At 43.2% G+C, this 26,665-nt stretch overlaps 1 protein-coding gene across 1 annotated transcript in view; it reads left to right on the top strand.

The window, feature by feature from the left end:
- DHX8 (DEAH-box helicase 8) overlaps nucleotides 1,627-26,665 on the top strand; it is a 28,645-nt gene continuing 3,606 nt past the window's right edge. Inside the window, exons 1-18 of the mRNA XM_005693898.3 lie at nucleotides 1,627-1,941; nucleotides 6,060-6,145; nucleotides 6,646-6,718; nucleotides 7,376-7,461; nucleotides 8,688-8,797; nucleotides 9,184-9,531; nucleotides 9,904-10,048; nucleotides 10,142-10,345; nucleotides 11,004-11,091; nucleotides 13,259-13,356; nucleotides 14,312-14,459; nucleotides 15,475-15,656; nucleotides 17,326-17,520; nucleotides 17,779-17,964; nucleotides 18,381-18,591; nucleotides 18,970-19,151; nucleotides 21,367-21,507; nucleotides 24,631-24,786. Coding sequence (XP_005693955.1) covers nucleotides 1,794-1,941; nucleotides 6,060-6,145; nucleotides 6,646-6,718; nucleotides 7,376-7,461; nucleotides 8,688-8,797; nucleotides 9,184-9,531; nucleotides 9,904-10,048; nucleotides 10,142-10,345; nucleotides 11,004-11,091; nucleotides 13,259-13,356; nucleotides 14,312-14,459; nucleotides 15,475-15,656; nucleotides 17,326-17,520; nucleotides 17,779-17,964; nucleotides 18,381-18,591; nucleotides 18,970-19,151; nucleotides 21,367-21,507; nucleotides 24,631-24,786 — 2,787 coding nt within the window. The 5' untranslated portion in view covers nucleotides 1,627-1,793. The remainder of the gene's footprint in view (nucleotides 1,942-6,059; nucleotides 6,146-6,645; nucleotides 6,719-7,375; nucleotides 7,462-8,687; nucleotides 8,798-9,183; nucleotides 9,532-9,903; nucleotides 10,049-10,141; nucleotides 10,346-11,003; nucleotides 11,092-13,258; nucleotides 13,357-14,311; nucleotides 14,460-15,474; nucleotides 15,657-17,325; nucleotides 17,521-17,778; nucleotides 17,965-18,380; nucleotides 18,592-18,969; nucleotides 19,152-21,366; nucleotides 21,508-24,630; nucleotides 24,787-26,665) is intronic.

Here is a 26,665-nt window from a genome sequence, read left to right on the forward strand (position 1 = left end):
TGAGCTTGTTGAATGAAGTACAAGATTTCCCATCCCATTCACGTGGGAACAGAGGAAGAGAAAGGGGAGTGGGAAGAACACAGAGGGTACAGTGCTGATCCTTAGGATCCTGGAAACATGGAGCTCTTGGAAGTGATGAGAACCATAGTGAGATGATGAAAGAACAGAGTTCAAAGATGCAGTAGGGTAATGGACCCTGAAGGTAAAAGCAAAAGGCCATCAAAAGGCACTTGGGGGTGCCTCCTGTTTCCTCATTCATCGTGCAGAGTGGTGGGGTGTGGGAAAATCCTCACCTCACCATGTTGCTGCTGCTGCTGTTTGGTTGCTAAGTTGTGTCCAACTCTTTGCAACGCCATGGACAGTCACCCCTCCCAGACTCCTCTGTCCATGGGATTTCCCAGGCAAGAATACTGGAGAGGGTTGCCATTTCCTTCTCCAGGGAATCTTCCAGACCCAGGGATCAAATCCACATCTCCTACCTGACAGGCAGATTCTTTACCACTGAGCCACTTGGAATTGTCACAAAGTAAAAGGGGACCTGAAGCAGAAGCTGGGAGACCTGAGCTTTCTGACTTTGGGTTCATAGCACAGTTGATATTTGAGGGAACAAGTTCTGAGAGGACTGAGGGTATCAGTATCTGGAAAACTGGGGGTTGAGAAGTGGTTTTCACAGGAGAGGAGCCAGGCGGCTCTCTGGTGTCTCAGACTTTGGGGATCTATGCTTGACAGACTTGATGGTGACCACTGTCTCAGCTTTGGGATTATAGCAACTACCATTGTACTGTGTTTATGAATCAGGATCCTTGTATAGTTGTCTCATTTGGTCATCACCTAAACCCAGTTAGAGCAATATTATCCAAGTTTGAACGTGAACGTGAAGTCGCTCAGTCGTGTCCGACTCTTTGCGACTCCATGGACTGTAGCCTACCAGGCTCCTCTGTTCATGGGATTTTCCAGGCAATAGTACTGGAGTGGATTGCCATTTCCTTCTCCAAGGAATCTTCCCGACCTAGGGATCGAACCCGAGTCTCCCACATCGTAGACAGACGCTTTACAGTCTGCAATCTCAGCCAAAAGGCCGAGAAGCAAAGTTTACAGACAAGAAAACTAAGGCCCAAGGGATTAAGGTCACTCAGCTAGGTAGAGGAAGTATCAGTTTCTTCATCTGTAAAGTGAGTTAATGCTAGAACTAGGCTCCATCGCCTGCTGATTTGTTACAGAATTTATTGAAATCGTTATGATCCGAGCAGATGCAAAGCCCCAGGAATATACGGGTCTCCTGTTAAGCCAATCTTGCCTGTTCCAGAGTTGAATTCAGGTTTTTTTTCCAAGACTTCCACAGCGCAGGCGCGGCGGGTGTGTCTGGGGGCGTGGGCGGGGCCGGGGGAGAGGAGACGGGAGGAGGTGGCGGGGCCCGCCTCCTCCGCTCACCCTGCGCAGGCCACGGTCGCCCTCTGCCGACACAGGGCGGAAGCGCGTGGAGAGTGTATGTTTTCGTGCCCGAAAGCCGGCGAAGAAGATCGCTGAACTATAGAGGGCGCCCGTCAGCGTGCTGAGTAACCCATTCAGCGGTCCCTTCCTCGAGCACTTCCTGTCTGATCTCTATGATCCATCCGGTTACGTCGAGAAAAGTTCCTGGAGCTTTCGATTTATCGTAAACAAAAGAGAGGTGCGCCGACCCGGAAGTTGAAACTGGAGCAGGGGCGGGAGGAGCTCGGGGGGCCCGGCAGCGTAGGGGCCAGGTGGAAGTAGCTCCGAAGGGCCGCGGTGAGGGTCCCCGGGAAGCCGTAGCCATGGCGGTGGCTGTGGCCATGGCGGGAGCTGTGCCCGGGACAGAGCTAGGCCCCGCGGAAGAACTCGCCAAACTCGAGTATCTGTCTTTGGTGTCAAAGGTTTGCACCGAGCTGGACAATCACTTAGGTATCAACGACAAGGATTTGGGTGAGTCTGCGGAGGTCCGTGTGGCCTCTGGGTCTGGGCTCGAGGAAAGCGGAAGGAGAAGGGGGGTTGATGGGCCGAGTGTGTGTGTGTGTCTGTCACAGAGACTTGGCCCAGAGCACCTGCGGCCGTGGCCGCCTCTTGAGAATTCTCCACGCCGAGCTGTTAGAACGCTTTTCCCAGAACTGTCAGTGAAACCCGAAGCGGCCGTCGCTGCTTGCTTCCCCCTCTAACCCCCTGCTTCCGGCCCCCCCGCACCCCACCCCCCCGAGTCCCAGATAATTAAACAGCGTTAACAGCAGCAACGCAGAGTCACATGATGATGATGGTGAAGATGATGTTTTTTTTCATGGCAGCCACTTACTGAGTTCTCACTACGTGCCAGATAGTATGCTTAGTGTTTTACGTTGTCTTATTTGCTCCTCATACCATCCTGTGAGATAGTATTTTCTGTTTATAGATTACGAAAACAAGGCTCTGAGTAATTAAGTACCCCCCCTCAAGATCACGTATCAAAATGTGAGGTGAGCTTGGTCTGGAATCCAAGTCTGTAACTTTAACTGTGCTCTTAACCATTCATGCTTATACTGTCTCTGAAGCACCAATGTGTATAGTGTCTCTCAAACATCAGACGTCTTGGGACAAATTGCACATGGGGCGAATACAAACTGAGGAAATGGAAAAGACTAGGGCCCCACAGCTCAGGCTGCAGGCAGGTGGAATCCTCCTGGAGGCAGAGGGATGGATAGGGTCTAGGGCATGGGTGGAGGAATTGACTTGATAGGCAGAGGGATGCTTCATTTTAACTGGAAGGAGGGCAGAATGTGATTTTAAATGCAGATGGGTTTAGGGGTAGGTGATAGGGAGATGAGGGAGAGAGTTCCCATTTGACAGTTCTGTTTTCTAAATGAAGATAAAGTCATCAGTTGGAGAGATGGAAGAAAAGGACACATGCAAGAGGAAGAGGAGTCAGGGAGGTTAGAAGTATGATCTAGGGTGAGATACATAGTTTCTCTGCAGCTGTTTTTCTTATCTGTGAAATAGGGATGATACTGTGTTCTTCACAGGGTTACCATGTAGCACCTGTGTATTTTAGTTCACTTTTCTCTTGCTTGTCATCAAGATGTGCCTATCTTGTGTAATTTTTTCTCAGTTTACTCTTTTTTTTTGATAATGAGGTGATAGACTGGTCAGGTTGCTATCTCTCTGGGTAATATGTTCCTTCATTCAGGAAATGTTCACTGAGCTGGGGGATTAGGAATACAGTAGAGTACAAGATAGATTCCCTCAGTGGGCATACATTGTTTTCCTCTCTCTTTTAAACTACAGAGTACTAACGAGTTAGCTCTTTTTAGAGGAAACAAAAAGTTCTTGAGACCAAAACTGTCCCACCTCCACCTTCATAGGCCACTTGCAAGTCCAGGTTGTCACCTGCTATAGATTGGAGGTTTCAATGATACCCTCCTTGGGTTTGATTAATTTATTAGAGCGGCTCACAGAACTGAGAAAGTGAAAGTGAAGTCGCTCAGTCGTGTCCGACTCTTTGCGACCCCATGGACCGTAGCCTATCAGGCTCCTCCATCCATGGGATTTTCCAGGCAAGAGTGCTGGAGTGGATTGCCATTTTACTAACTGATTTATTATAAAAGGATGTAACAGCTAAATGGAAGATAAGTAACAAGGAGAGAGGAGCTCCGATGCTTTCTGAGTGCCCCACTCTCCCTGAACTTCCGTGCATTCACCAATCTGGAAACTCTCCAAACCCTCTCTGGGTATTTATGGAGGCCTCATTGTATGAGCACTCATGTGTTATATAGGCACAGCTCGCATTGTATAGGCACAGCTGATTAAATCATTGGCCATTGATGATGATGTTCAGTTGCTAAGTCATGTCCAACTCTTTGCGACCCCATGGACTGCAGCACGCCAGGCTTTCCTATCCTTTACTGTCTCCCAGAGTTTGCTCAAACTCATGTCCATGGTTGAGTGATGCCATCCAACCATTAATGACTGAACTCAATCTCCAGCCTCTCTCCCCTTCCAGAGATCAGGGTGGGGCTGAAAGTTCCAGCCCTCTAATCTCTTGATTGGTTTCCTTGACAACCTACCCTCATCCTAGTTATCTAGGGATTTTCCTAAGGTTATCTCAGAAAAGTAAAAAAAATAATAACTTATTCTCTGCATTTAGGAGAGCTCCACACCAGGGATAGAAACCAAATATGTGTTTCTTCTTATAAATCACAGTATCACACTGTTAAATACAGATTTATGGAACCAGTAACATTAAAAATAGTAATACTGGCAAAGTGTGATTGCCAGAGTTGGTTTTAGTAACAAAAAAGCTAAACTTCCAGAGTTGGTTTTAATAACAGAAAGTTAAATATTTATTTCTTGTGTGTTTTACTTGTTGACTTGATTTTTTTGTTTTGACCTTGATGTATTATCATTTAAATCAATGTCATTATTTTTCCTGTTTTCAACAATGAACTAGTTTTTAATTACTGATTCATTTTTGATAGTTCAGTTATATGATACCCTCATATAATTCTGAAAATTAAAAATAAATCCTCATTAATGACAGCTACAGTATGAATGCTGGTGACTGCTTTAGGATTGCCTCTTTTGAGCATTGTATGACCCGCACCATGTGATTTAGTTCTCTGTTCACATTCTCTAAAGAATTTGGGCTCTGAAATCAGATTTCTGGATTCCAGTTCTGGTTCCACCAATTATTTTTGGGTAGGTCATTGTCTCAAACCCTCAGCCTCCTCATCTGTGAAACAGGGACAATAGTACTACCTACCTATAAGGGCTGTTGTGAGAACCATAGGGGTAACCCATGTGGAGCACTTAGCATAGTGCCTCGAATGTCGTAGATGTTTAAGAAGTCTTAACCATTGGCACTGTTGTTATTAACTTGTTATTAAATAAAAACCTGATGGCATCTGGCTTTCACTAACATCATAAAAAGGGTAAAGGCAAATTTCAGCCTGGAAATGATATGTGGTACTAGTTTATAAGTTGGTTATCCAGATCTTCCATGTTATCATTATTATTTTTTAGGATTAAAATCCAAATGAAGGGAATTGCCTGGTGGTCCAGTGGTTAGGGCTCCATACTTTCCTTGCCTAGGACCTGGGTTCAATCCCTGGTTGGGGGACTAAGATCTTGAAAGCCATATGGCATGAGCAAAAAAAAAAAAAAAAGTCCAACTGAAATCATTAGAAGTTGAGGCAGTTTTCTCAATCTATCATAAAATGCACTTTTCTCCTGCAAGTCTCTTAATTAATAAATAGTTCTAATATTGGAAATTTTGAGAACTAGGCAGGTTTGTGAAATTTGAGGGTAGGGAGCAAGTGAGTCTTACACCACCTTGGATATTGTACCACCCAGCGGCTGCCTGGACCTCGTATATTTATAGATCATGTGAGTCTTTTCAGAAGCTGTGGAAAGCATCCTACTGTGTCCGTGTGTGCCTGCCTGTGCACATGTGTGTCGCCTTATGACCTTGGACATGCTTGCCTCTAGAATCTGTATGGCGGAATACATACCTAGTAGTTTCATGAAGCGGAGAAGGCAGTGGCACCCCACTCCAGTACTCTTGCCTGGAAAATCCAATGGACGGAGGAGCCTGGTGGGCTGCAGTCCATGGGGTCACTAAGAGTCGGACTGACTGAGCGACTTCACTTTCACTTTTCACTTTCATGCATTGGAGAAGGAAATGGCAACCCATTCCGGTGTTCTTGCCTGGAGAATCCCAGGGACGAGGGAGCCTGGTGGGCTGCCGTCTATGGGTTTGCACAGAGTCAGACACGACTGAAGCGACTTAGCAGCAGCAGGAGTTTCATGAAGAGTACAATGATCTGCGACAAGGAGGTCTTCCTCTCTCAAATGCACTCAAAGGCCTGGTGATCCATGTTTTCTTTTTATTTGTGAAGATTAACTAGGCCATACATGGATAATCTTGATAATCTAAATTCTTTCTCTACTCTTACTGAATGGTGCTTTTTGGTTTTTATGAAGACTGAAGACCGTTGGATAACCAAACTGGTTTTATTTTTAACATGCTTGAAACTGATTTCTTCCTCAAGTCTCCATTCTCCTGGTTTTCTCGTTTGCAGCTGAATTTGTGATCAGTCTTGCTGAGAAAAATACCACCTTTGATACTTTCAAGGCTTCGCTGGTCAAAAATGGGGCAGAATTTACGGTATGTGTACATAGAGACCCCTGTTTTGTTTTAATGTCACTGTTGGATTTAAATTTTGATAGTACATGTCAGTAAAGTGCACCATTAAGTATGTGATGTTTTCATGACACTAGCAGTGGTGATATAACTGAATTGCCTGTGACACCTTTCTAGGAAAATCGGGCAGAATTTCCATTATTAAATCTTTATGGGTGCTTACATTCTTGTTCTATGAATCAAGAAGTCAAAAACAACAGTCTAGGTGTGAAAGGTAGTTCTAAACCATGGGAAATAAAATAGTTGAAGGGAACTAAGTCACATGCCTGCAAAGAGTCATAAATATCAGTTTTCTCTGAGGTATGTTACTAGGTTCAGGCCACATCAGGTTGCCACTCTGCTTTATTTGTCCCAGTTAGGTAAGTTCAGGTGCATTACCACTCTTTCTAAAGGACACTCCTTTTCTTAGTGTTTTTAAGCACTGATCCAGGAGCTGACAATCTTTGTTCTGTTTTTTTTCAAAGGATTCACTCATTAGTAACTTGCTGCGTCTCATACAAACCATGCGGCCGCCAGCAAAGCCTTCTACTAGCAAAGGTGAGCAGACCTTCTAGCCAAGCTTCGTCTCCAGTATGGTTTAGGTTGTGAGCATCCTGTAAATTGCATTTAGATCAGCCCTGGGTGTTCTTTGGAAGGAATGATGCTAAAGCTGAAACTGCAGTACTTTGGCCACCTCATATGAAGAGCTGACTCATTGGAAAAGACTCTGATGCTGGGAGGGATGGAGGGCAGGAGGAGAAGGGGACGAGAGAGGATGAGATGGCTGGATGGCATCACCGACTCGATGGACGTGAGTTTTAGTGAACTCCAGGAGTTGGTGATGGACAGGGAGGCCTGGCATGCTGCGATTCATGGGATCGCAAAGAGTCGGACACGACTGAGCGACTGAACTGAGCTGAACTGACCCTGCTGCAGCTGCTGAACAAGTAGATTAAAGAAATAAGACATATCCAATCAAATGCATATTGAATCATACTCCCCATCCCAGTGCCAGTATAGTTGTTGAAGGTTTTGTAATCAGTATGTTTTTTTTTTAGGAAGTTGAATTATGTTTATAGTAATGTATAAGAGTAATATGTAGAAAAATGTTTTTAGTTTGATGCAAATTTAATGTTGAAGTTCTTTTGTTAATCTCTAAGAATATTAATTATGTCTTTTTTTTTTTTAACTCTTTTATGCTTTTAATGAATTAAGATCCAGTTGTTAAGCCCAAGACTGAAAAAGAAAAGCTGAAGGAACTCTTCCCAGTCCTTTGCCAGCCAGACAACCCTTCTGTTCGGGTACTGATACCATTTTGAGCTTGTCTACTGCAGCTACATGTCCCCCCACCTCACCCCTTTTCTCTGTCTCATTAGTTATTAGTTTTAAGTTTGCCTTCACTGTAGCATATTAGTATTTTTTCAAAGTAAAAGTGTCTGGCCACTCCCTGAGCACGTACTATGTGTAGAGTAGTGTTAAAGGGTTCAGAGAATGATATTCCAGGGAAATGAGATTGGGAATTGTGGGAAGCAATGATTAAGGGATATGGAATAGGTATGAAATAACTTAAAGTTCTGAAACAACTGCCTGTTGTGCAAAATTAGATTTTTTTCTTTGTCACATATTGTGTGTATGTGTTCAGTCATGTCTGGCTCTTTTCGACCCCATGCACTGTAACCCACCAGACTCCTCTATCCATGGAATTTTCCAGGCAAGAATACTGGAGCGGCTTGCCTACTCCAGGGGATCTTCCCTGACCCAGGGATCAAACCCGCATCTCCTGCATTGGCAGGCAGATTCAAAGTGTTTTGATTTTTCAATTTCACTAGTACCTACTATATGCCAAGCTGTTATAACTATCAGGGTACAGTGGTGAACAAAACAGACCAGAGTGTCTGCCCTCTTGGACATTACATCCTGGTACTGGGGCAGGGAATGAACATGTAAACTTCTCTAGTGGGGAGGAGACAGGCAGTACCCAAGTAAGTAGATGATATAGCTGATAGTGATGAGAACTATGGAGAAAAGTAAAGAAGTGAAAGAGGGAAGGGAGTGTAGAGGGAGAGTGCTGTGTGAAAATTTTGACGTCTGTTTTCTGTTCATAATCATCACTTGCATGCTTTCATGAGAGGAAAGTAAAGTCGCTTAGGCGTGTCCGACTCTTTGCGACCCCATGGACTCTAGCCTACCAGGCTTCTCCGTCCATGGGATTCTCCAGGCAAGAATACTGGAGTGGGTTACCATTTCCTTCTTCATGGGAGGGGTGGTACCTAATTGTCACCATAAGGCTTGTATTAAGGACAAAGGGGATTTGCCAAGTGTGGAAATGACTTCCAGGAGCCTTTGCTCATTGCTTCTCCCTCTGTCTCAAATTGTGTTGGAAATCTCTGCCCCCTCTGCTTCCCTCACATTAGTGGTCAGAACTGTAGGGACTGTTAGATTTGCAGATGACCCTGAAGTACAGATTCTTGAGAGCGGACTTTTCTTGTCCCCTTTTCTCCTGACATGGCTACCTCTGTCTCTGTAGACCATGCTGGACGAGGATGATGTGAAAGTTGCTGTGGATGTCCTAAAAGAACTGGAAGCCTTGATGCCCAGTGCAGCAGGCCAGGAGAAGCACAGAGACACGGAGCACCGGTTTGTCCCTAGCGTCCTATCCTTTGCAAGTTTAGGATATAGTGATATTTGAGTTGTGGACCAGCCAAGCAAAACTCTGGGCAAGTTTACAGAATCTAGACTGGCCACGTACCATGCTGTTGGATCTGTTTTCATTCCTCCCTGGCGAGAGTGTTTAGGCAGCAAGTGCTGAGATGTTCAGAAGATAGAAACCTGGGTTGAAAGAAGGCTGAATATGTTTGTGGTCTCCTCTGTTATTAGCCTTCAGGGATGTCAGTCATAGTTACTGAAACTCCAGTTCAGCATTTAGTGGGTACCTTCCATATGCATGGCACTGTGTTAGGTACTTGGGAAGGTAAGGATGGAATTGGGTTGGTTTTGTTTCTCAAACAAGTATTTGTTGCTAGGGACAAGGCCAAGAAAAAGAAGCGCAGCCGGAGCCGAGAGCGAGACCGTGACCGCGAGCGAGAACGTGATAGAGACCATAAGCGGAGACACCGGTCCCGCTCTCGATCACGTTCCCGGACCCGGGACAGGAATAAGGGGAAGTCTAGATACCGGTCCAGGAGCAGAAGTCAAAGTCCCCCCAGAGATCGGAAAGACCGAGACAAGTATGGGGAGCGGAATCTGGACAGATGGCGGGATAAACACGTGGACCGCCCTCCCCCAGAAGAACCCGCCATTGGGGACATTTACAACGGCAAGGTGACCAGCATCATGCAGTTTGGATGTTTCGTGCAGCTGGAGGGACTGAGGTAATGACACCAGCAAAGGGCAGAATTTCTTTTATCACTGGGGATTTTCATATTTTAAAAAGTGACTGTGTCAGGCTGTTAGAAGTTGACCTTTTATTTGAAATGTCATAGAGCCATTTATTCCTTCCTCTGACTTCAGGAGATCCACTCTTTTGCTAGCTGACACAGAAGAATTTGTTGCCCCCCACCTCCACCCTAACCCCCAACTTTTTCTTTGGGAAGGTGGTAATTCTAGTTTATTGTTTGCCCAGTTTCTTGGAACTTTGCTCTTGAGTTTAATACCCCTTTCCATTCGTTCATTTCCAATAAGGGTGGAGAATGGTTGGGGGAAAGGTATTTTAGGCATGTTCCTGATGTGTCTGACTTCCTCAGGAAGCGGTGGGAAGGCCTGGTGCACATCTCTGAGCTCCGGCGGGAAGGCCGTGTGGCCAATGTGGCTGACGTGGTGAGCAAAGGCCAGAGGGTCAAGGTCAAAGTGCTGTCCTTCACTGGGACCAAAACCAGCTTGAGCATGAAGGTAGGTGAGATATGCAGCTGATTTCCACATCTGGTGGTCAAGGAGGCATAAGAGAACGGCAAGTAAACGCTCTCCCTGGTTTTTGTGCCTTAGGATGTGGATCAAGAGACTGGAGAAGATCTAAACCCAAATCGACGGCGGAATCTTGTCGGGGAGACCAACGAAGAGACCTCTATGAGAAATCCAGACAGGCCTACCCACCTGTCCCTCGTCAGTGCCCCTGAAGTAGAGGATGACTCACTAGAGCGCAAGCGCCTTACCCGCATCTCTGACCCAGAGAAGTGGGAGATCAAGCAGGTCGGGCCCCTTTGCTTTTATGGCCACAGTCATTCAGGGTGTAGCATGATGGTTATGAGTGTGGACCCTGGGCTTCAGACCACTCAGCTTATCATCCTGAGCCAAGTTATACTACCTCTTTGTGCCTCAGAGCCCCCACCTGTAAAACAGGGCCAGTGTTGGTATTGTGGGGATTAAATGAGTTAGTAGAAGTGATGTTCTTAGATCTGTATGTGGTTAAGTGCTGTTTGAACGATTGTTCCTGTTTTCATCATTTGTCAGTAAACATCAGAACCCCAGTGTGCCAGGCCACTGTGCGAAAACTAGGGCTATGAGGATAAATGTTTCATGGTTCCTGCCTTTGAGGAACTCCCAAGTCCAGCAGAGGAGACAAATTGAAGCATATAACTGGGAAAGTTTACCTTCTACATAATACGGACTGTGCAGAGTGCTGTGGAGTCAGGGAGCAGATAACATGTCCTGGGAATGCGACTCTTGAGCTGTGCTTTTGGGCGTGATGTTGTGCCCCCAGGGGTGGGATATATGGTGTTTGAGGCCCTGCAGTCTTGGGTCAGCAGAGGAAAAAAACCTCGGTTTCCTACATGAAGTCTTTGTATAAAGTCAAAAGAAGAGTGTTGATCTAGCAGGCAATGAATGTTTCCTTTTATCCTTTGGCTAGATGATTGCTGCCAATGTCCTTTCCAAGGAAGAGTTCCCAGACTTCGATGAAGAGACTGGCATTCTCCCTAAAGTGGATGATGAAGAAGGTAACCAGCCACTTAGATGGACCAGGATGATGGATTGGGAGGACAGTTGGCAAGTTCAACCATGGATAGGGTTTATTTGTAGTTTAAACCAGTGGTTAAACTCATCTGTTTCTTGGGTCTCACAGCTCTTCTCTCAAAGAACAAGGGTCCTTTCATGATGGAGGCAAAAAAACCTTATTTTTCTGATAAATATTTGTATATTGCTGTACTTGTTGCTTATGATCAGTTTTTAGAATATAAGGTGCTTACAAGCAGTTTTTAAGATACAAGAAGTTCTAGTATTTGGGGGAGTGAATTTGATCTCATATTTTTAGTAATTGTTCTCTAAACCTTAGATCCACCTAGATTACCACTGAGTTGCCATGGAAACAATTTTTAAGCTTAGCCTATTGGTAGTTTTTTTTTTAATTGTGAAATAAATTCCTTGATGAAGTGTATATGGTTTATATAACAATAACAAATGAAAACCTGTGTACCCACCACCCAGTTCAGTTCAGTTCAGTTGCTCAGTCGTGTCCGACTCTTTGCGACCCCATGAACCGCAGCACACCAGGCCTCCCTGTCCATCACCAACTCCTGGAATTTACCCAAACTCATGTTCATTGAGTCGGTGATGCCATCCAACCATCTCATCCTCTGTCGTCCCCTTCTCCTCCCACCCTCAATCTTTCCCAGTATCACAGTCTTTTCAAATGAGTCAGCTCTTCACATCAGGTGGCCAAAGTATTGGAGTTTCAGCTTCAGCATCAGTCCTTTCAGTGAACACCCAGGACTGATCTCCTTTAGGATGGACTGGTTGGATCTCCTTGCAGTTCAAGGGACTCTCAAGAGTCTTCTCCAACACCACAGTTCAAAAGCATTAATTCTGCTGCACTCAGCTTTCTCTATAGTCCAACTCTCACATCCTTACATGACTACTGGAAAAACCATAGCCTTGACTAGATGGACCTTTGTTGACAAAGTAGTGTCTCTGCTTTTGAATATGCTATCTAGCTTGGTCATAACTTTCCTTCCAAGGAGTAAGTGTCTCTTAATTTCATGGCTGCAGTCACCATCTGCAGTGATTTTGGAGCCCCAAAAAATAAAGTCAGCCACTGTTTCCACTGTTTCCCCATCTATTTCCCATGAAGTGATGGGACCAGATGCCATGATCTTAGTTTTCTTAATGTTGAGCTTTAAGTCAACATTTTTATTCTCCTTTTTGACTTTCATCAAGAGGCTCTTTAGTTCTTCACTTTCTGCCATAAGAGTAGAACTTTATCAGCACCTTTGAAGCCTTTACATGCTCGCTCTGATTAGACCTTTCTCCTTCCTCTTCTAGGTAATCACCATCCTGAATTTTACCTTATTTCCTGGTTTTTTAGCATCTTACCACCTGTCTATCCCTAAACACTGTATTGTTTAGTTTGTTTTTGAACTTCCTTTTTTTCCTTGAGTCATCATTATTCTTTCAGTATATATCTGTGTTGATTTTCATAGTTAAATTTCATTCGTTTTCACTGCTGTAGAGTTTTTCTGTGTATAAATTTGCCATAATTTATCCATTTTACTTTTGATGGGCATGTGGGCTGTTTTCTGGGGGGTTTTTGTTTGCCTTTACGAAAAGTTCTATTATGAAATTCATGTACTTGTCTCTTAATGCACGTGTGCAAGACTGTCTCTTTTTCCTGAATACATAGGAGGAGAATTACTAGGTAGCAGGACATGTGTGTGTTCAACTTTACCAGGCAGTCCTCACTGTTTCCTAAAGTTTTTGTACCAGTTTACACTACTATAAGTGTAAGTGAGTTTCTGTTGCTTTACATCCTTGCCGACATTTGATGTTATCCAACTAAACTCTGCCCCCACCCCTATCTATCGTGGGCTAAGAGTTGTTATTCCACATGAAGTTGAATGGCAAATGCTTTAGTACCATTTAGAATATCAGACAACAATTCTCCACAGGCTTAACTTCTTTTGAAAGAAGCTCTGATCCGTTCTTAGGCTGGAGCACAAATGCCTTCGAAATGGCTGTTGGGCAGGGTAGTCACCCACATTAGAGTTTTGACCTTGGGAGCTATCTTTGATAAAGATTGCTGATGCCTGTGGAAATTAATGGTTTATGTGAGAATGATTGGTCATTTATGTCTTTTGTTTCTGGCTAATTCTTCTTTTGGGGGATTTCCAGATGAGGACCTTGAGATTGAGCTGGTTGAGGAAGAGCCTCCATTCCTGAGAGGGCACACCAAGCAGAGCATGGACATGAGCCCTATCAAAATCGTTAAGGTGAGAAACGCTGGGACTCTTAACCTGGATGTGTCAAGTGAACTTCTTTTCCTAAAGTAACGATTCAGTTTTTCAGAGCAGGTTACTAGATCTGAGTAAGCAGAACTCAGGCCATAGGCGGCAGTAGTGACTGTTGGTTGGGGTCTAGAATGTTTTTGTTATAGAGGAAGATTGACTTGACTTTGTTGTTTTCGCCTTTTAAATTCTCACAGTCTCATTTTAGTGCGTTTTGGGAGGAAGCAGAGATAAATATGAGTGCTGGATCTATCATCACTGCCTTTGTCCAGGCTTTAAGGCTTGAGTCATCACCTTACAGGTTCAAGGGCAATTGTTAATGGATCACTTGACCAATTGGGGTTCCCAGTAGAAGGCTATAGCAGTAGATGTTGTGTAGGGTAGAGCTGTGAAGAGAATTCATGACATCGTTACGATAAAATTTGGGGTTTGGAAGAAGGTATCTTAAAGGCCCAACTGTTGCTTATAATCCAACCATATATCCTCTGTAGTTCATCTCACGTGGTCTTCTCATGTCTGCTTGACAGTGTTGGTGACAGGGAATTCAGCAGCTCTTGAGGAGACCCATTGCATCCCCAGATGGATCTGATCAGTAGACTTCTTTAGAGAGAACTAAATATGTCTTATTGAGGCATCTACATTGGTCTTAATTTTAGTGCTCAGGATCATACATAAGAATATGGCTTTTCTCTTGGGGTTCTCATCTTCAAGCCAAAAATGCCCAATTCTTTCAGTGATTTATCACTGTCCTTGTTCATGTTCTTTGAATATGGTACAGTTGATCCACTTCTTTCATGAAGTCTAATATGTTGATAGGACGTTTCTTCTGGGTGAGTCTCTTTTTTAGATTTGAGTGGCTTAACAACTACATTTTATTTCCTGGATATTCAATGCATGCTGAGATCCCATTCTGCTGTTGCCTTGTCCTCTGTTGCACTAGAATCCAGATGGCTCCCTCTCCCAAGCAGCAATGATGCAGAGTGCCTTGGCCAAAGAAAGGCGGGAACTTAAGCAAGCACAGCGGGAAGCTGAGATGGATTCTATTCCCATGGGACTCAACAAACATTGGGTTGATCCGCTGCCTGATGGTAGGACTCTGGGGGTGGGTGGGTATGTGGACTTAAAAAAAAATCTGAACCTTTAAATATGCAAGGAGAGGGCACTGCCATCACGTAACTGAAGATTTAGCCTTGACTTCGGTGATGCAATTTTTCCCTTCAGTTAGAGCATGTTTTTGTTTGTTTTGTTTTTTAAAAGTTTTCGTAACTGTGGTCAAATCATTAGATGGCTGTTTTCTTTTGAATAACTTAAAAATTTTTATTCTAAAGATAATACAGCTCTGAAATGTCTCTTTTCATATAATTCTTTGTGTAGTAAATATTAACTGACTGTTAGATAAGTCATAACAAATACTGTTTGTGTTAAGTACATGGGGATACAGCTGTGAAGAAGACAGACATGGTTCCTGCTCTTATGAGGTTTACAGTTTGGTGGGGAAGTTGGATATTAACCAGATAATTACCAAATAACTAATTAGTTAAATCATGAACCAGTGCTAGATAAGAAGTAGAGGTGTGTTTGGCTGTTGTGGGTCACTTCCCTGGGAAGACAAAGGCCTGAAGGATAAATAGGATTTAGTCGGTCCATGGGGATGTATGGGGGTTGGGGAGTATATTCCAGGCTGAGGAATAGCCTGTGCTGAGGCTGTGATGTCGGAAAGAAAACCTGTGTGGCTGTAACAGAGTGATGGGTGGAGTTCACGGGGGCAGGGATGAGATGTGGCCGCAAGGATTTTGTAGATGGCATTAGGAATTGAGGCTCATTCCTGGTGTTCACTGGGAAGTGGTGCAAAGTTCTAAGCGGGGGCGTGGCAAGATCAGAATGGAATTTCCAAAGGATTATTGAGGGTGCCCTGCAGAATGGATTGGCTGGGTAAAGAGTAAACACATGTGGTGAATTAGGAGGCGTTTATAATAGTTCAGAGGAGAGATGATGGCTTAAAGACAGGATGCAGAGAGGAGGAATGTACTGGAGAAATGTGATCTGTTGAGGGTTGGCAAGGGACAGTGAGGTTGATAAGAAGTCACCTGTTTTCCTTCGCAGCGGAAGGCAGGCAGATTGCTGCCAACATGAGGGGTATTGGGATGATGCCCAATGACATTCCTGAGTGGAAGAAGCATGCCTTTGGGGGCAACAAAGCTTCATATGGAAAAAAGACCCAGATGTCAATCATTGAACAAAGGGAGAGCCTCCCCATCTACAAGCTGAAGGAGCAACTGGTCCAGGTGAGAAGCTATTTATGATGTGTTGGTGCGGAAATCAGGGTGTTTTCTAAAAATGACATGTCTTAATTGAAATCAGTGCATTTGAAGTGGCTTTTCTGAAGAGGATAGGAAAAAAAACATTTCCAACTACTTAAAAAAATACATATATATTATTCTACATTATTTCTATGAGGAAATAAATCTATTTGAACTGGGGATCCCTGGAGCAATTACAAGTGGACAGAGTATTGTGTTGAGTAAGAAAAATGGGGATGCTTGACTTCCCATCGAGGCAAGTCTTTATTTCAGGTACTTGTTTCTATTTTCTTGCGATCTGATTTAAGATCATGAAACCTTCCTGAGGTAACATACTTTATTAGTTTCCAGCAAATCCTTTCAATGATCTCTTATACATATACAAACAAGTACAAATATATGTATGTATATACACACACAGGTATCATACGTTTATATGAACCGTGTGTGTTTCTAGATGGCAGCATATTATATATATAGCTCTGTATTTTGCTTTTTCCCGCCTCAGTGACACAGCTCAGCATTGTTCCCTATTTTTTTTTTAGTGCTTTGTTATGTGGGTGTACTGTGGCTTATTTAACTAGTCCTGTGTTAATAGACATGTAGGTTGATGGCAGTCCTTTGCTGTTATAAACAGTATAGAAATCAAGTGACTTTAGGGGGTAAGGTACTGGAGATTTGAGAATGACAGTAGAAAGGAACTGTCTTTATTTGCTATTGAATTCTTTAATCATGTGCATATAATTCTTGAAAAAACATACATATATGTATATAAAATATCAGGGTGAGCTGGATAATTTATGCTCTTGGCATCATTGTATTTTTATGAGTTTAAGGAAGACAGTACGTTTTTAAATAATTGAGTCAGTTTAAAGAAAAAAAAGAATACTCATGGAATTCTCTGGTGGTTCAGTGGTTAGGACTTCATGCTTTCACTGCAGGGGGCCCAAGTTTTATCCCTGGTTGGGGAACTGAGATCCTGCATGCTTCTTGGAGCATCCAAAAATGTAAATAAAATTAAAAGTTTAAAGTTTTAAATTTGTTATGTGTGCATCTGTGCTCGGTTGCTAAGTCATGTCCGACTCTTTTTGTGACCTCATGGACTGCAGTCTTCCAGGCTCCCCTGTCTGTGGGGATTTCCCAGGCAAGAATACTGGAGGCAGTTGCCGTTCCTTTCTGCAGGGGATCTTCCTGACTCAGGGATCAAACCGCATCTCCTGCATTGGCAGGCAGATTCTATACCCTGAGCCATCTGGGAAAGTGTTGAAAGTGAAAGTGTTAGTTACTCAGTCGTGTCCGACACTTTGTGACCCCATGGACTGTAGCCTACCAGGCTCTTCTGTCCATGGAATTTTCCAGGCAAGAATACTGGAGTGGGTAGCCATTCCCTTCTTCAGGGGATCTTCCTGACCCACATCTGCATTGCAGGCAGATTCTTTACCTACTAAGTTGAAAAAGAACATCACCCATAGAAAATCACCATTAATATTTTTTTCTATGCATACTTAAAAATTTAAACCGTGGTTGTCATCTCACATATGTGCACCACTGTTTCCCCTTTTTCTCCTTTAATGTTAGAACTTAATCAATTATTTTACTCCTGAGTAAGGTGTGGCAGATTTTAATGACCTTACTTACATTTGGTTGCTTTCAGGCTGTCCATGACAACCAGATCCTGATTGTTATTGGAGAGACCGGGTCTGGGAAGACCACGCAGATCACCCAGTACCTGGCGGAGGCAGGCTACACTTCCAGGGGCAAGATTGGATGTACCCAGCCTCGAAGAGTAGCGGCCATGTCTGTGGCCAAAAGAGTGTCAGAGGAGTTCGGTTGTTGCTTAGGCCAAGAGGTGAGTGGGTGATGACGCTGTTCTGGAAATAATACTACCTTTTTTCAGGTTTCTCCTGAGAGAGAGAGGGTTTCTCATGGTCATCAGATCTGTTCAGGATCAAACCCCAGGCAGATTTTACTTTGAGGAAATCACTGTACATCTTGGTCAAATTCTATCTATTAAAATTATGGGTAATAGTCTGGGCTGAAATCGTGAGTGAAGATGGCAAAAAGGAGAGGTTTGTGTCTAAGGTTTTCCGCTTCTGTTCTGCTTTAGGTGGGCTACACCATTCGATTTGAGGACTGCACAAGCCCTGAAACAGTCATCAAGTACATGACAGACGGGATGTTGCTCCGAGAATGCCTGATCGACCCCGACCTCACTCAGTATGCAATCATCATGTTGGACGAGGCGCACGAGAGGACAATTCATACTGATGTGCTCTTTGGATTGCTGAAAAAGGTAACTAGATGCTCTTCAGTGACCCTTCTGCCTGTTGGGAACTGAATTCTGGGAATAGATGTTATTTTTTAAGATTTGCTTACTTTATCATTTATTTTTAGCTGTGCAGGGTCTTTGTTGCTGCATGTGGGCTTTCTCAAGTTGCAGAGAGCAGGGGCTACTCTAGTTGTGGTGTGGGGCTTCTCATTGCAGTGGCTCCTCTTGGTGGAGCACAGGCTCTAGTTGTTGTGGCGCGTGGGCTTAGTTGCTCTGCGGCATGTGGGATCTTCCCGGACCAGGGATTGAACCCATTTCTTCTGCATTGGCAGGAGGATTCCTAACCATTAGACCACCAGGAAAGCCTGGGAATTGAATTTGAGTACCTGTGCCTTTTTTGGGCAGTCTGTTTTAGTAAGCTGCATTGCATTTCCCTTTAGACGGTTCAGAAACGGCAGGACATGAAACTGATTGTCACCTCAGCCACCTTGGATGCTGTGAAGTTTTCTCAGTACTTCTATGAAGCTCCCATCTTTACCATCCCAGGTCGAACATACCCAGTGGAAATATTGTACACAAAGGAACCTGAAACCGATTATCTAGATGCCAGCTTGATCACAGTCATGCAGATCCACTTAACAGAACCGCCAGGTAGGGGGAAAGAGTATTTTTCCTCTTAGGCCAAAAGTCCTGATGTGGGTATTTTTGCTCATTTAAAAAAAAATGCCTTTTAAATATTGGTTGGTCTATAGGTCTCAGGTTTGCATGTTTGAAGTGGTGGTGATGAAAATATAAATAATAGTATGCAGGGTATAAATACATCTATTTAAACATGGACACAGATTTTTTAAAAATTTAAAAAACCAAAACAACAAACAGAATAAACATGGATAGAGGAAAACCTCTTAATTTGTTAGAGATCAGAATATGAGAGTGTTTTCCACCTTTTGGAGTTCTGTGAATGTCAGTGTGGCCTTTGTATAGAACACACACCGAGGAAGTCAGTTCATGCTCCTGTTCTCCTCTTAGGTGATATCCTGGTCTTCCTGACTGGTCAGGAAGAGATCGATACTGCTTGCGAGATCCTGTATGAAAGAATGAAATCCCTGGGACCTGATGTTCCAGAGCTGATTATCCTCCCAGTATACTCTGCTCTCCCCAGTGAGATGCAGACCAGAATCTTTGACCCAGCTCCACCTGGCAGCAGAAAGGTAACACAGGCGCTTGTGTTCTGAAACCACGTGGTGTATGCAACTGTTGCTGACGGGAATTGCTTATGGTGTATGTGAGTCTTGTGTATTATATTTTAGGAAGTAGTCCAAACAGTTTGTTAAGGAATGACGGTCTTGTATGTGATCCCTGCTCTTCTTCCTCCCTTTGCTTTCATTTGACAGGTTGTTTTTTGAGCATTTCCCAGACTTCGGGGTAGACACAGGGCTGCCATCTGAGGACAGGCTTCTGTCTGCTGTGGAACATCCACCAGTAGACAGGCTTTTACCATAGAGTGTGACAGTGCTACTGGTGCGCTGGGTCTTCAGAGGGGGAGCACCCAGCCCAGTGTTCTTACTGGAAGTTAGGATCTAAGCTAGTCCTGAAGAATGTGCGGGTGTTCCCTAGACGAGACGGGCAGGACAACATGAATTCCAAGTCAACAGAACAGGCCCTCCTAGCCAAGAGCTGTGAGGGTTTTCAGGGAGATGTGTAGTTCCAGCCGCTGGAATTGACTGTGTGAGTATGTGTGAGACAGTGGGAAAGGAGACAGATGGATTTTACCTAATAGCTTTATTGAGATATATAATTTACATACCGAACAATTACCCCTTTAAAGCATAAAATTCAGTATATGTTAGTATAGTCACAGAATTTTTTTAGTATATTCACAGAATTGTGCAGTCATGAATTACCATTATTAATCATTCATCACTAACCATTAATCACTACAACTTAATTTTTAGAACAAACTCATTATCCCCAAAAGAGACCCTTTTGAAATCATCCCCCATTCACCCCTCTGCTCAGCTGCTGGGAACCACTTTCTGTCTCTGGATTCACCTGTTCTGGACATGTCGTATAAATGGAGTCATAATTTGTGGTCCTTGGGGACTAGCTTCTTTCACTTAGTGTGTTTTCAAGATTCATCCATGTTGTAGCATGTATAAGCACTTCATTTCTTTTTACTGTTGAAGAATACTCTGTTGTAGAACAGAATGTACCACATTTTGTTTATCCATTCATCAGTTGATGGACATTTGGATTGTTTCCACCTTTTGGCTGTTATGAATAACGCTGCTGTGAACATTTGTTTACAAGTTTTTGTGTGGACATATGTTTTCTTTTCTCTTGAGTACATACCTAGGAATGGAAGACAGATGGATTTTCTTTTTTAATTGAAACACAGTTGATGTACAACATTATGTTAGTTTCAGGGGCACTACAAAGTGATTTGACATTTGCATACATTGTAAAATGATCACCAGAATGAATCTAGTAACCATCTGGAAGACAGATGGATCTGAATAACATTGAAGAGTTAGAACGGTCAAGACGTGGTGGGTGCCTGGAGATTTAGGGAAGGGCAGTGGGGAGAAGTCAGGAATGACTACCAGGTTTCTGGCTCGGGCTGCTAGGTGGAAGATGGTGCTGAGGAGGCAAATGAAGAGGAGCAGGTTTGAGAGGAAAACGGTGACTCCTACTCTATTCCTGGTGATTGTGCTGCTCTCCACGCAGGAGTTCTCTGGCAGGTAGAAGCCTTTCAGGGCCAGTAAAATGCTGGCGTGAGGTGAGATGTTCTGGTGCCTCCTGCAATGATTTTTCCAAGCAATTGTGTTTTATTGTCTGAACCTCTGGGTGGAAGAAGAGTGGCAGTACCAGGCTGAGACCAATCATCTAGATCACATATGCCGCTTTTTACACACAAATTGTGAAATTCCTCTGCTGCCTCGTGGTTCATTTTATGATCAGAAAAAAAAAGTCTCCCTCTTGTTCCACATACACAAACAGCTCATTTTGTAGTACAGATGTCCCTGTGGGGGAAGGAAAATCTCATTTTGCGCTGGCACATGTGATACCAGGAAATCTCTGCCTTCCCAGGGTGCTAGAAAATTAAAATTGTAGTAATCAGCATTGAATCTAGAAAATGAGGGATGTAGCCATTTGCACAAATGAAATTGGCTTTGATTGGCCATTGCTTTTTCCTATTCCACTTCTCTCAGGTACCACTCCCTCCCCAGCCTAACACTTAAGATGAAGGCGCCTCCCCTTCCACCCATTTGGGGCCAAACAGAGATTAAGTGCTCTCTAACCATCTAGAGAGAGGGAGAGAGCTGCACAATCTCTTTGGAAAGATGTCCGAGTTCAGAAGTCTCATTTCACACCTCAGGACTGAGACTGGGCAGTTCAATCCAACTATGTCCCTCTTGCCTGCAGGTCGTGATTGCCACCAACATTGCAGAGACATCGCTGACTATTGATGGCATTTACTATGTGGTAGACCCTGGATTCGTGAAGCAGAAGGTGTACAATTCTAAGACAGGGATTGACCAGCTCGTGGTGACTCCTATTTCTCAGGTAGGACAACTTCTTCTGGCAGCTTTTCTGAAAATCCTGGTTAGGACTTTTCTGACATTTTTTATGGTTTTGTATTTTGAACTTTATTGTTTTAAGATACTGGCTTTTTTGTTGAGATACAGGAGATTTTGTGTTGTTTGTTTTTAATCTTCAGAAGAGTGTTTCAACATTTTAAAAACCCCATAAAACTGGAACTTAAAAAAGAAATTTAATCTTAGCACCCTTGGTTATCTTAAGAGTATTATTTTTAAAAATATTGCACTTAGCCACAAATATCTGAGATAGTAATAATTCAAGAAATGATAGTGTGTGTTTGGTAATTATGGAATGGTTTCCTGCCTGAATTATATTTTTAAATGAATATCCTGATCATCCTTTTTGAAGGAAGTTTGGCCCCAATGTATCTGAAATTTAAAAGTTCATTTCTTGAACCTAACAGTTCTGCTTCTAGAAGTAAATCTGAAAGTTAGAAATGATTGAACTCATATCCAAAGGTAATGGAAAAGGATGTTCATGAAGCATTATTTGTACTGGAGGGAACCTGAGAAGATTCTAAATTAGCTCTGAAAGGGAAGTAGTTTAATAAAGTATGGTAAATTCATGCCATAGAATGTTATGTGGCATTAACATAGTGGTGTGTATCTATGTTTAATGACATAAGCACATAACTATGATATATTATTTGAAAAAAGTGAGCTACAAAATAGCATGAGTAGTATAATCCAGTTTTTGTTTAAAAATAGATGGTATGTGCCTGTGCACAGCGTATGTGAACGTACCTGCAATTGAAAGCGTAGTATAGGCAAAATGTTAGACAAGGTTCTTTCTTGGTGGTGGTGCTGCTGGTTTCTATGCTGATGGGTAAAGCACATTTTCTTCCCTATACTTTTATATATTGTCTTAATATTCTATAAAAGGCATGTATTGCTCTCATAATCTATAATTCCATAAGGTTATTTTCATTTTGAAACTTAAGTAATAATAGCTAACACTTGCAGGGTACTTCCTATGTGCCAGGCACTGTCCCAGGTACTTTCACGCACATGAACTCATTACGTTCTCAGTTGATCTTTTGTGGTAGATGTTATTATTATCCTTATCTCACAAGTGAGACTGAGGGCCAGAGGGGTTAAGTGACTTGCCTAAGGTCACATAGCTGGTAGAGCCAGGATTTAAACCTGGACAAGGGAGTTCCCTGGTGGTCGTGGTTAAGACTGCATTTTTAATGCAGGGGGCACGGATTCAGTCCCTGCTCGGGGAACTAAGATCCCATATGTCTGCTGTGTGTGCATGCTGCTGCTGCTACTGCTGAGTCACTTCAGTTGTGTCCGACTCTGTGTGACCCCATAGATGGCAGCCCACCAGGCTCCCCCATCCCTGGGATTCTCCAGGCAAGAACACTGGAGTGGGTTGCCATTTCCTTCTCCAATGCATGAAAGTGAAAAGTGAAAGTGAAGTCGCTCAGTCGTGTCCAACTCTTTGCCACCCGATGGACTGCAGCCTACCAGGCTCCTTTGTCCAAGGGATTCTCCAGGCAGGAATATTAGAGTGGGTTGCCATGCCCTCCTCAAGGGGATCTTCCCAACATGAACCCATGTTTCCTGAGTCTCCTGCATTGCAGACAGATTGCTCACTGAGCTACCTGCGAAGCCATGCCTGCTGTGGGATGTGGCCCAAAAAGAAAAAGAAATTAAACTTGGGCAGAAGGCAATGGCACCCCACTCCAATACTCTTGCCTGGAAAATCCCATAGACTGAGGAGCCTGGTAGGCTGCAGTCCAGGGGGTCGCTAAGAATCGGACTGACTGAGCGACTTCACTTTCACTTTTCACTTTCATGCATTGAAGAAGGAAATGGCAATCCACTCCAGTGTTCTTGCCTGGAGAATCCCAGGGACGGGGGAGCCTGGTGGGCTGCCGTCTGTGGGGTCGCACAGAGTCAGACACGACTGAAGTGACTTGGCAGCAGCAGTGGTCGCAGCATGTGTGTTCTGTACCAGTTCTTCTGGGGGTGATACATGCACCTCGCAGTGATGGAGAAATTATTTGTATCTGCCCTCCATAATTTGAGAAACATCTGTAGAATGTTGTGGAATCTGATTGCTGCCTCCCTGTGAGTGGGTAGTGACCTCTCATACTCTTATCTTTTGGTTGGAGCTGGCATAGAAACTCGTAAACCCTGATACTATTTATAAGACAGATGGTTTTGTCAGAAAATGGCCCTCTCCAGATTGCTATTCACTGGTTTCCTAGCAACCTGGGGCTAACCTACATATTGTTTTTAATTTTAAAAATTAGTGCCCCTCTCCCCTGAGTACAGAAGTAATATAACATTATTTTGAAAATTGCCCATAGTCTTGTTGCCACCAACCACTGTCTTCATTATGTTTTTCCTTGTCCATCTTTTTGCATGTTTATTTTAGATTGTAATTTTAATAGTGTAGTAAGTATGTGGGTTTGGATTCATATTTAACTTTCCTGATAATTAAGGTAATATATGTTCATTATTGGATATTTATTAAAGAAAATAGAACTCATCTACAAGCCTAGCATCAGAGTTAGCCAAAGTTAACATTTTAGGGTATTTTTTCCTAGTTTTTTATTTCTGATAGTTTGTATATTTACATTAAGGTTAAAAAAATAAAACTAGTATTGTTGGGCAACTTGCTTTTTCACCTCTGTGAGTGAACCTGTTCATCTATCATTGAGCATCTCAAAAACTTCATTTTTAAAACAGCTGCAGAGTCATTCACTGGTGTGATTAAATTATATTTATTAAGTTCACTTATATTTTTGGTTATGGTAGAAGGTGGGTTTTGTCATTTGGTTTTATGCTTTCTTATTTATGTTGTGCCACACTAGTTTGAAGGTATATTTCTGTGATCTTTACAGTATTTCTTCTATTCACTTGCTTATATTAATATTTGGCCTCACTTGAAGAGAGTTCCCTGAGTGGGGATGATTAAGAGCAGTGGTAGGAACTCTTGGAAATAGTCCTAGAGGAAGTGAATAAACCCCATTTTAGGTTTTGCCCTGTTGCAAAGTGCCCCCCTCTCTAGGATTTCCTGGGTGAAGCCATTAAGGAATGTTTAACAGATCTGATATTTTTATTCCCACCCCTCTAGGCTCAGGCAAAGCAACGAGCTGGCAGAGCTGGGAGAACAGGCCCAGGGAAGTGTTATAGGCTGTACACAGAACGTGCCTACCGAGATGAAATGCTGACCACCAATGTGCCAGAAATTCAGAGAACCAACTTAGCAAGCACAGTGCTCTCGCTCAAGGTAGAAATCACTGTCTTGTTAGAATGGGCTGCTGGAGCAGTCCAATTCTATGGCCTTAGTGAATGGATCTCAGTTTTATGAATCTTGTTAAATACTTCAGTAACCTTATGGAACCCGTCCCTTTGGGTACAAGGCAAATGGCTGTGATAACAGCCTCTCCACCGCGGGTCTGGGGCTAAATTGGCATGTATGCTGTGATGTTTCTTTTCTTGCCATCATAACCAGCAGGATATTTGGTTATAAAAGATTTTAGTTAGGAGCATTATCTTTCTAACAGGATATTAGAAAAATCGAGCCAGTGCCAAACTGTGGGCAAACTCACTTCCCTCAACCCTTTAACTTTCACATCCAATTCTATTCTTTTAAAACGGAAGCAAAACCCCCAATCCAAAAGCTTTGCAAGGGAACAACAGTTAGTACAGGTTTCAGACTGGCCCCCTGGGGCTGGGTTTCATTCTAAATCACTGCTCTTCCTCTCTCAGTCCCCAGTGAGAACCTTCAGTCTCTCTTGGCAGGGGGAGCCGCATGAGTAATTTCCCAGATGATGGCACCCCTACCCAGCGCCGCCCCCCCGACTCCAGTGCTGCCCTGGAGCCCTGGCACTTTACTAATGCACAGTGTTCTGTTGTAATTTATTATTCATTCCCTGTACGAAAGGCTAAAACAGAGCTTCAGAGAAAAAAAAAAAGCCTGCTCCAGTCTCTGAAGTGAGAACAGAGAGGCATCTGTGGCTCAAAGGTCTGCTCTGAGCTGTGTGTCTTTGGTAAATTTACCTGCTCGGCTCTCTGCTCTGTATTCTCCTCTCAAAGCAGGGGGCTGTTAATAGTCTCTCCTGTGAAGATAAATGAGATAGTGCAGGTAAAGGCACTTGGCACAACACTTACTGATTGCTAACATAATTCCTTGTTGTTCTTATTCATACAGTAAGCAGTTATTGAACACCTGCTGGGTTTATGGTCGCCATCACTTCTGTGGAAAAGAAACAAAAAGCTTAGGTCCTGCCTTTATACACATTTGGATAGTGCAGTATTTGTTTCTTTCATTCATCAGATTAGCTAACAGATGTATCAAATGCCTGCTCCATGGCAGGCAGGCGATTGCATGTGGTTTTGTGTGTCACCATGGTGAACTCTGAGAGCAGGGACCCTATCTTTGTCCTCTCTATATCCCTCCCACCTAACATGGCACACAGGGCACTTTCTAGATACACAGGAGATATTTTGTATGCAGGAGACAGGGCAAGCTGGGTGTTTTTTTTTTATATTATGATAAAATATATAACACATTATCATTGTAATCTTTTAAAATGTTTAGTTCAGTGGCACTAAGTACATTTACAGTATCGAGCAGCCGTCACTACTGTCCATTTCCAGAACTTTTTGATCATCCCAAATTGAAACTCTGTACTCATTTAGCTAAACTATCACCTTCCCCCTCCCTCCTGCCCCTGGTAACCAAATTACTTTCTGTCTCTATGAATCTGCCTAGCCTAGGTACCTCAGATAAAAGGAATCACACATATTTGTCCTTTTGATCTGGCTTATTTTACTTGTTGTTTTCAAGGTTCATCATGCTGTAGCATGTATTAGAATTTCATTTGTTTTTAAGGGTGAGTAACATTCCATTGTATGTATATACAATGTGTTTTGTTTATCCATTCATCTATCGATGGACTTTTGGGTGGTTTCTACCTTTTAGCTATTGTGAGTAATGTTCCTATGAACATTAATGTACAAGTATTTGTCCTGAGTCCCTTCTTTCATTTCTTTTGAGTGTATACCTAGAAGTAGAATTCTTGGATCACCTGGTAACTCTGTGTTTAACTTATTGGTGAATCACCAAGCAGCCGCACCATTTTATTCCCATCAGCAATGTATGA

Source organism: Capra hircus, chromosome 19 (assembly GCF_001704415.2).
Source record: "Capra hircus breed San Clemente chromosome 19, ASM170441v1, whole genome shotgun sequence".
In the NCBI taxonomy this organism is placed as follows: Eukaryota; Metazoa; Chordata; class Mammalia; order Artiodactyla; family Bovidae; genus Capra; species Capra hircus.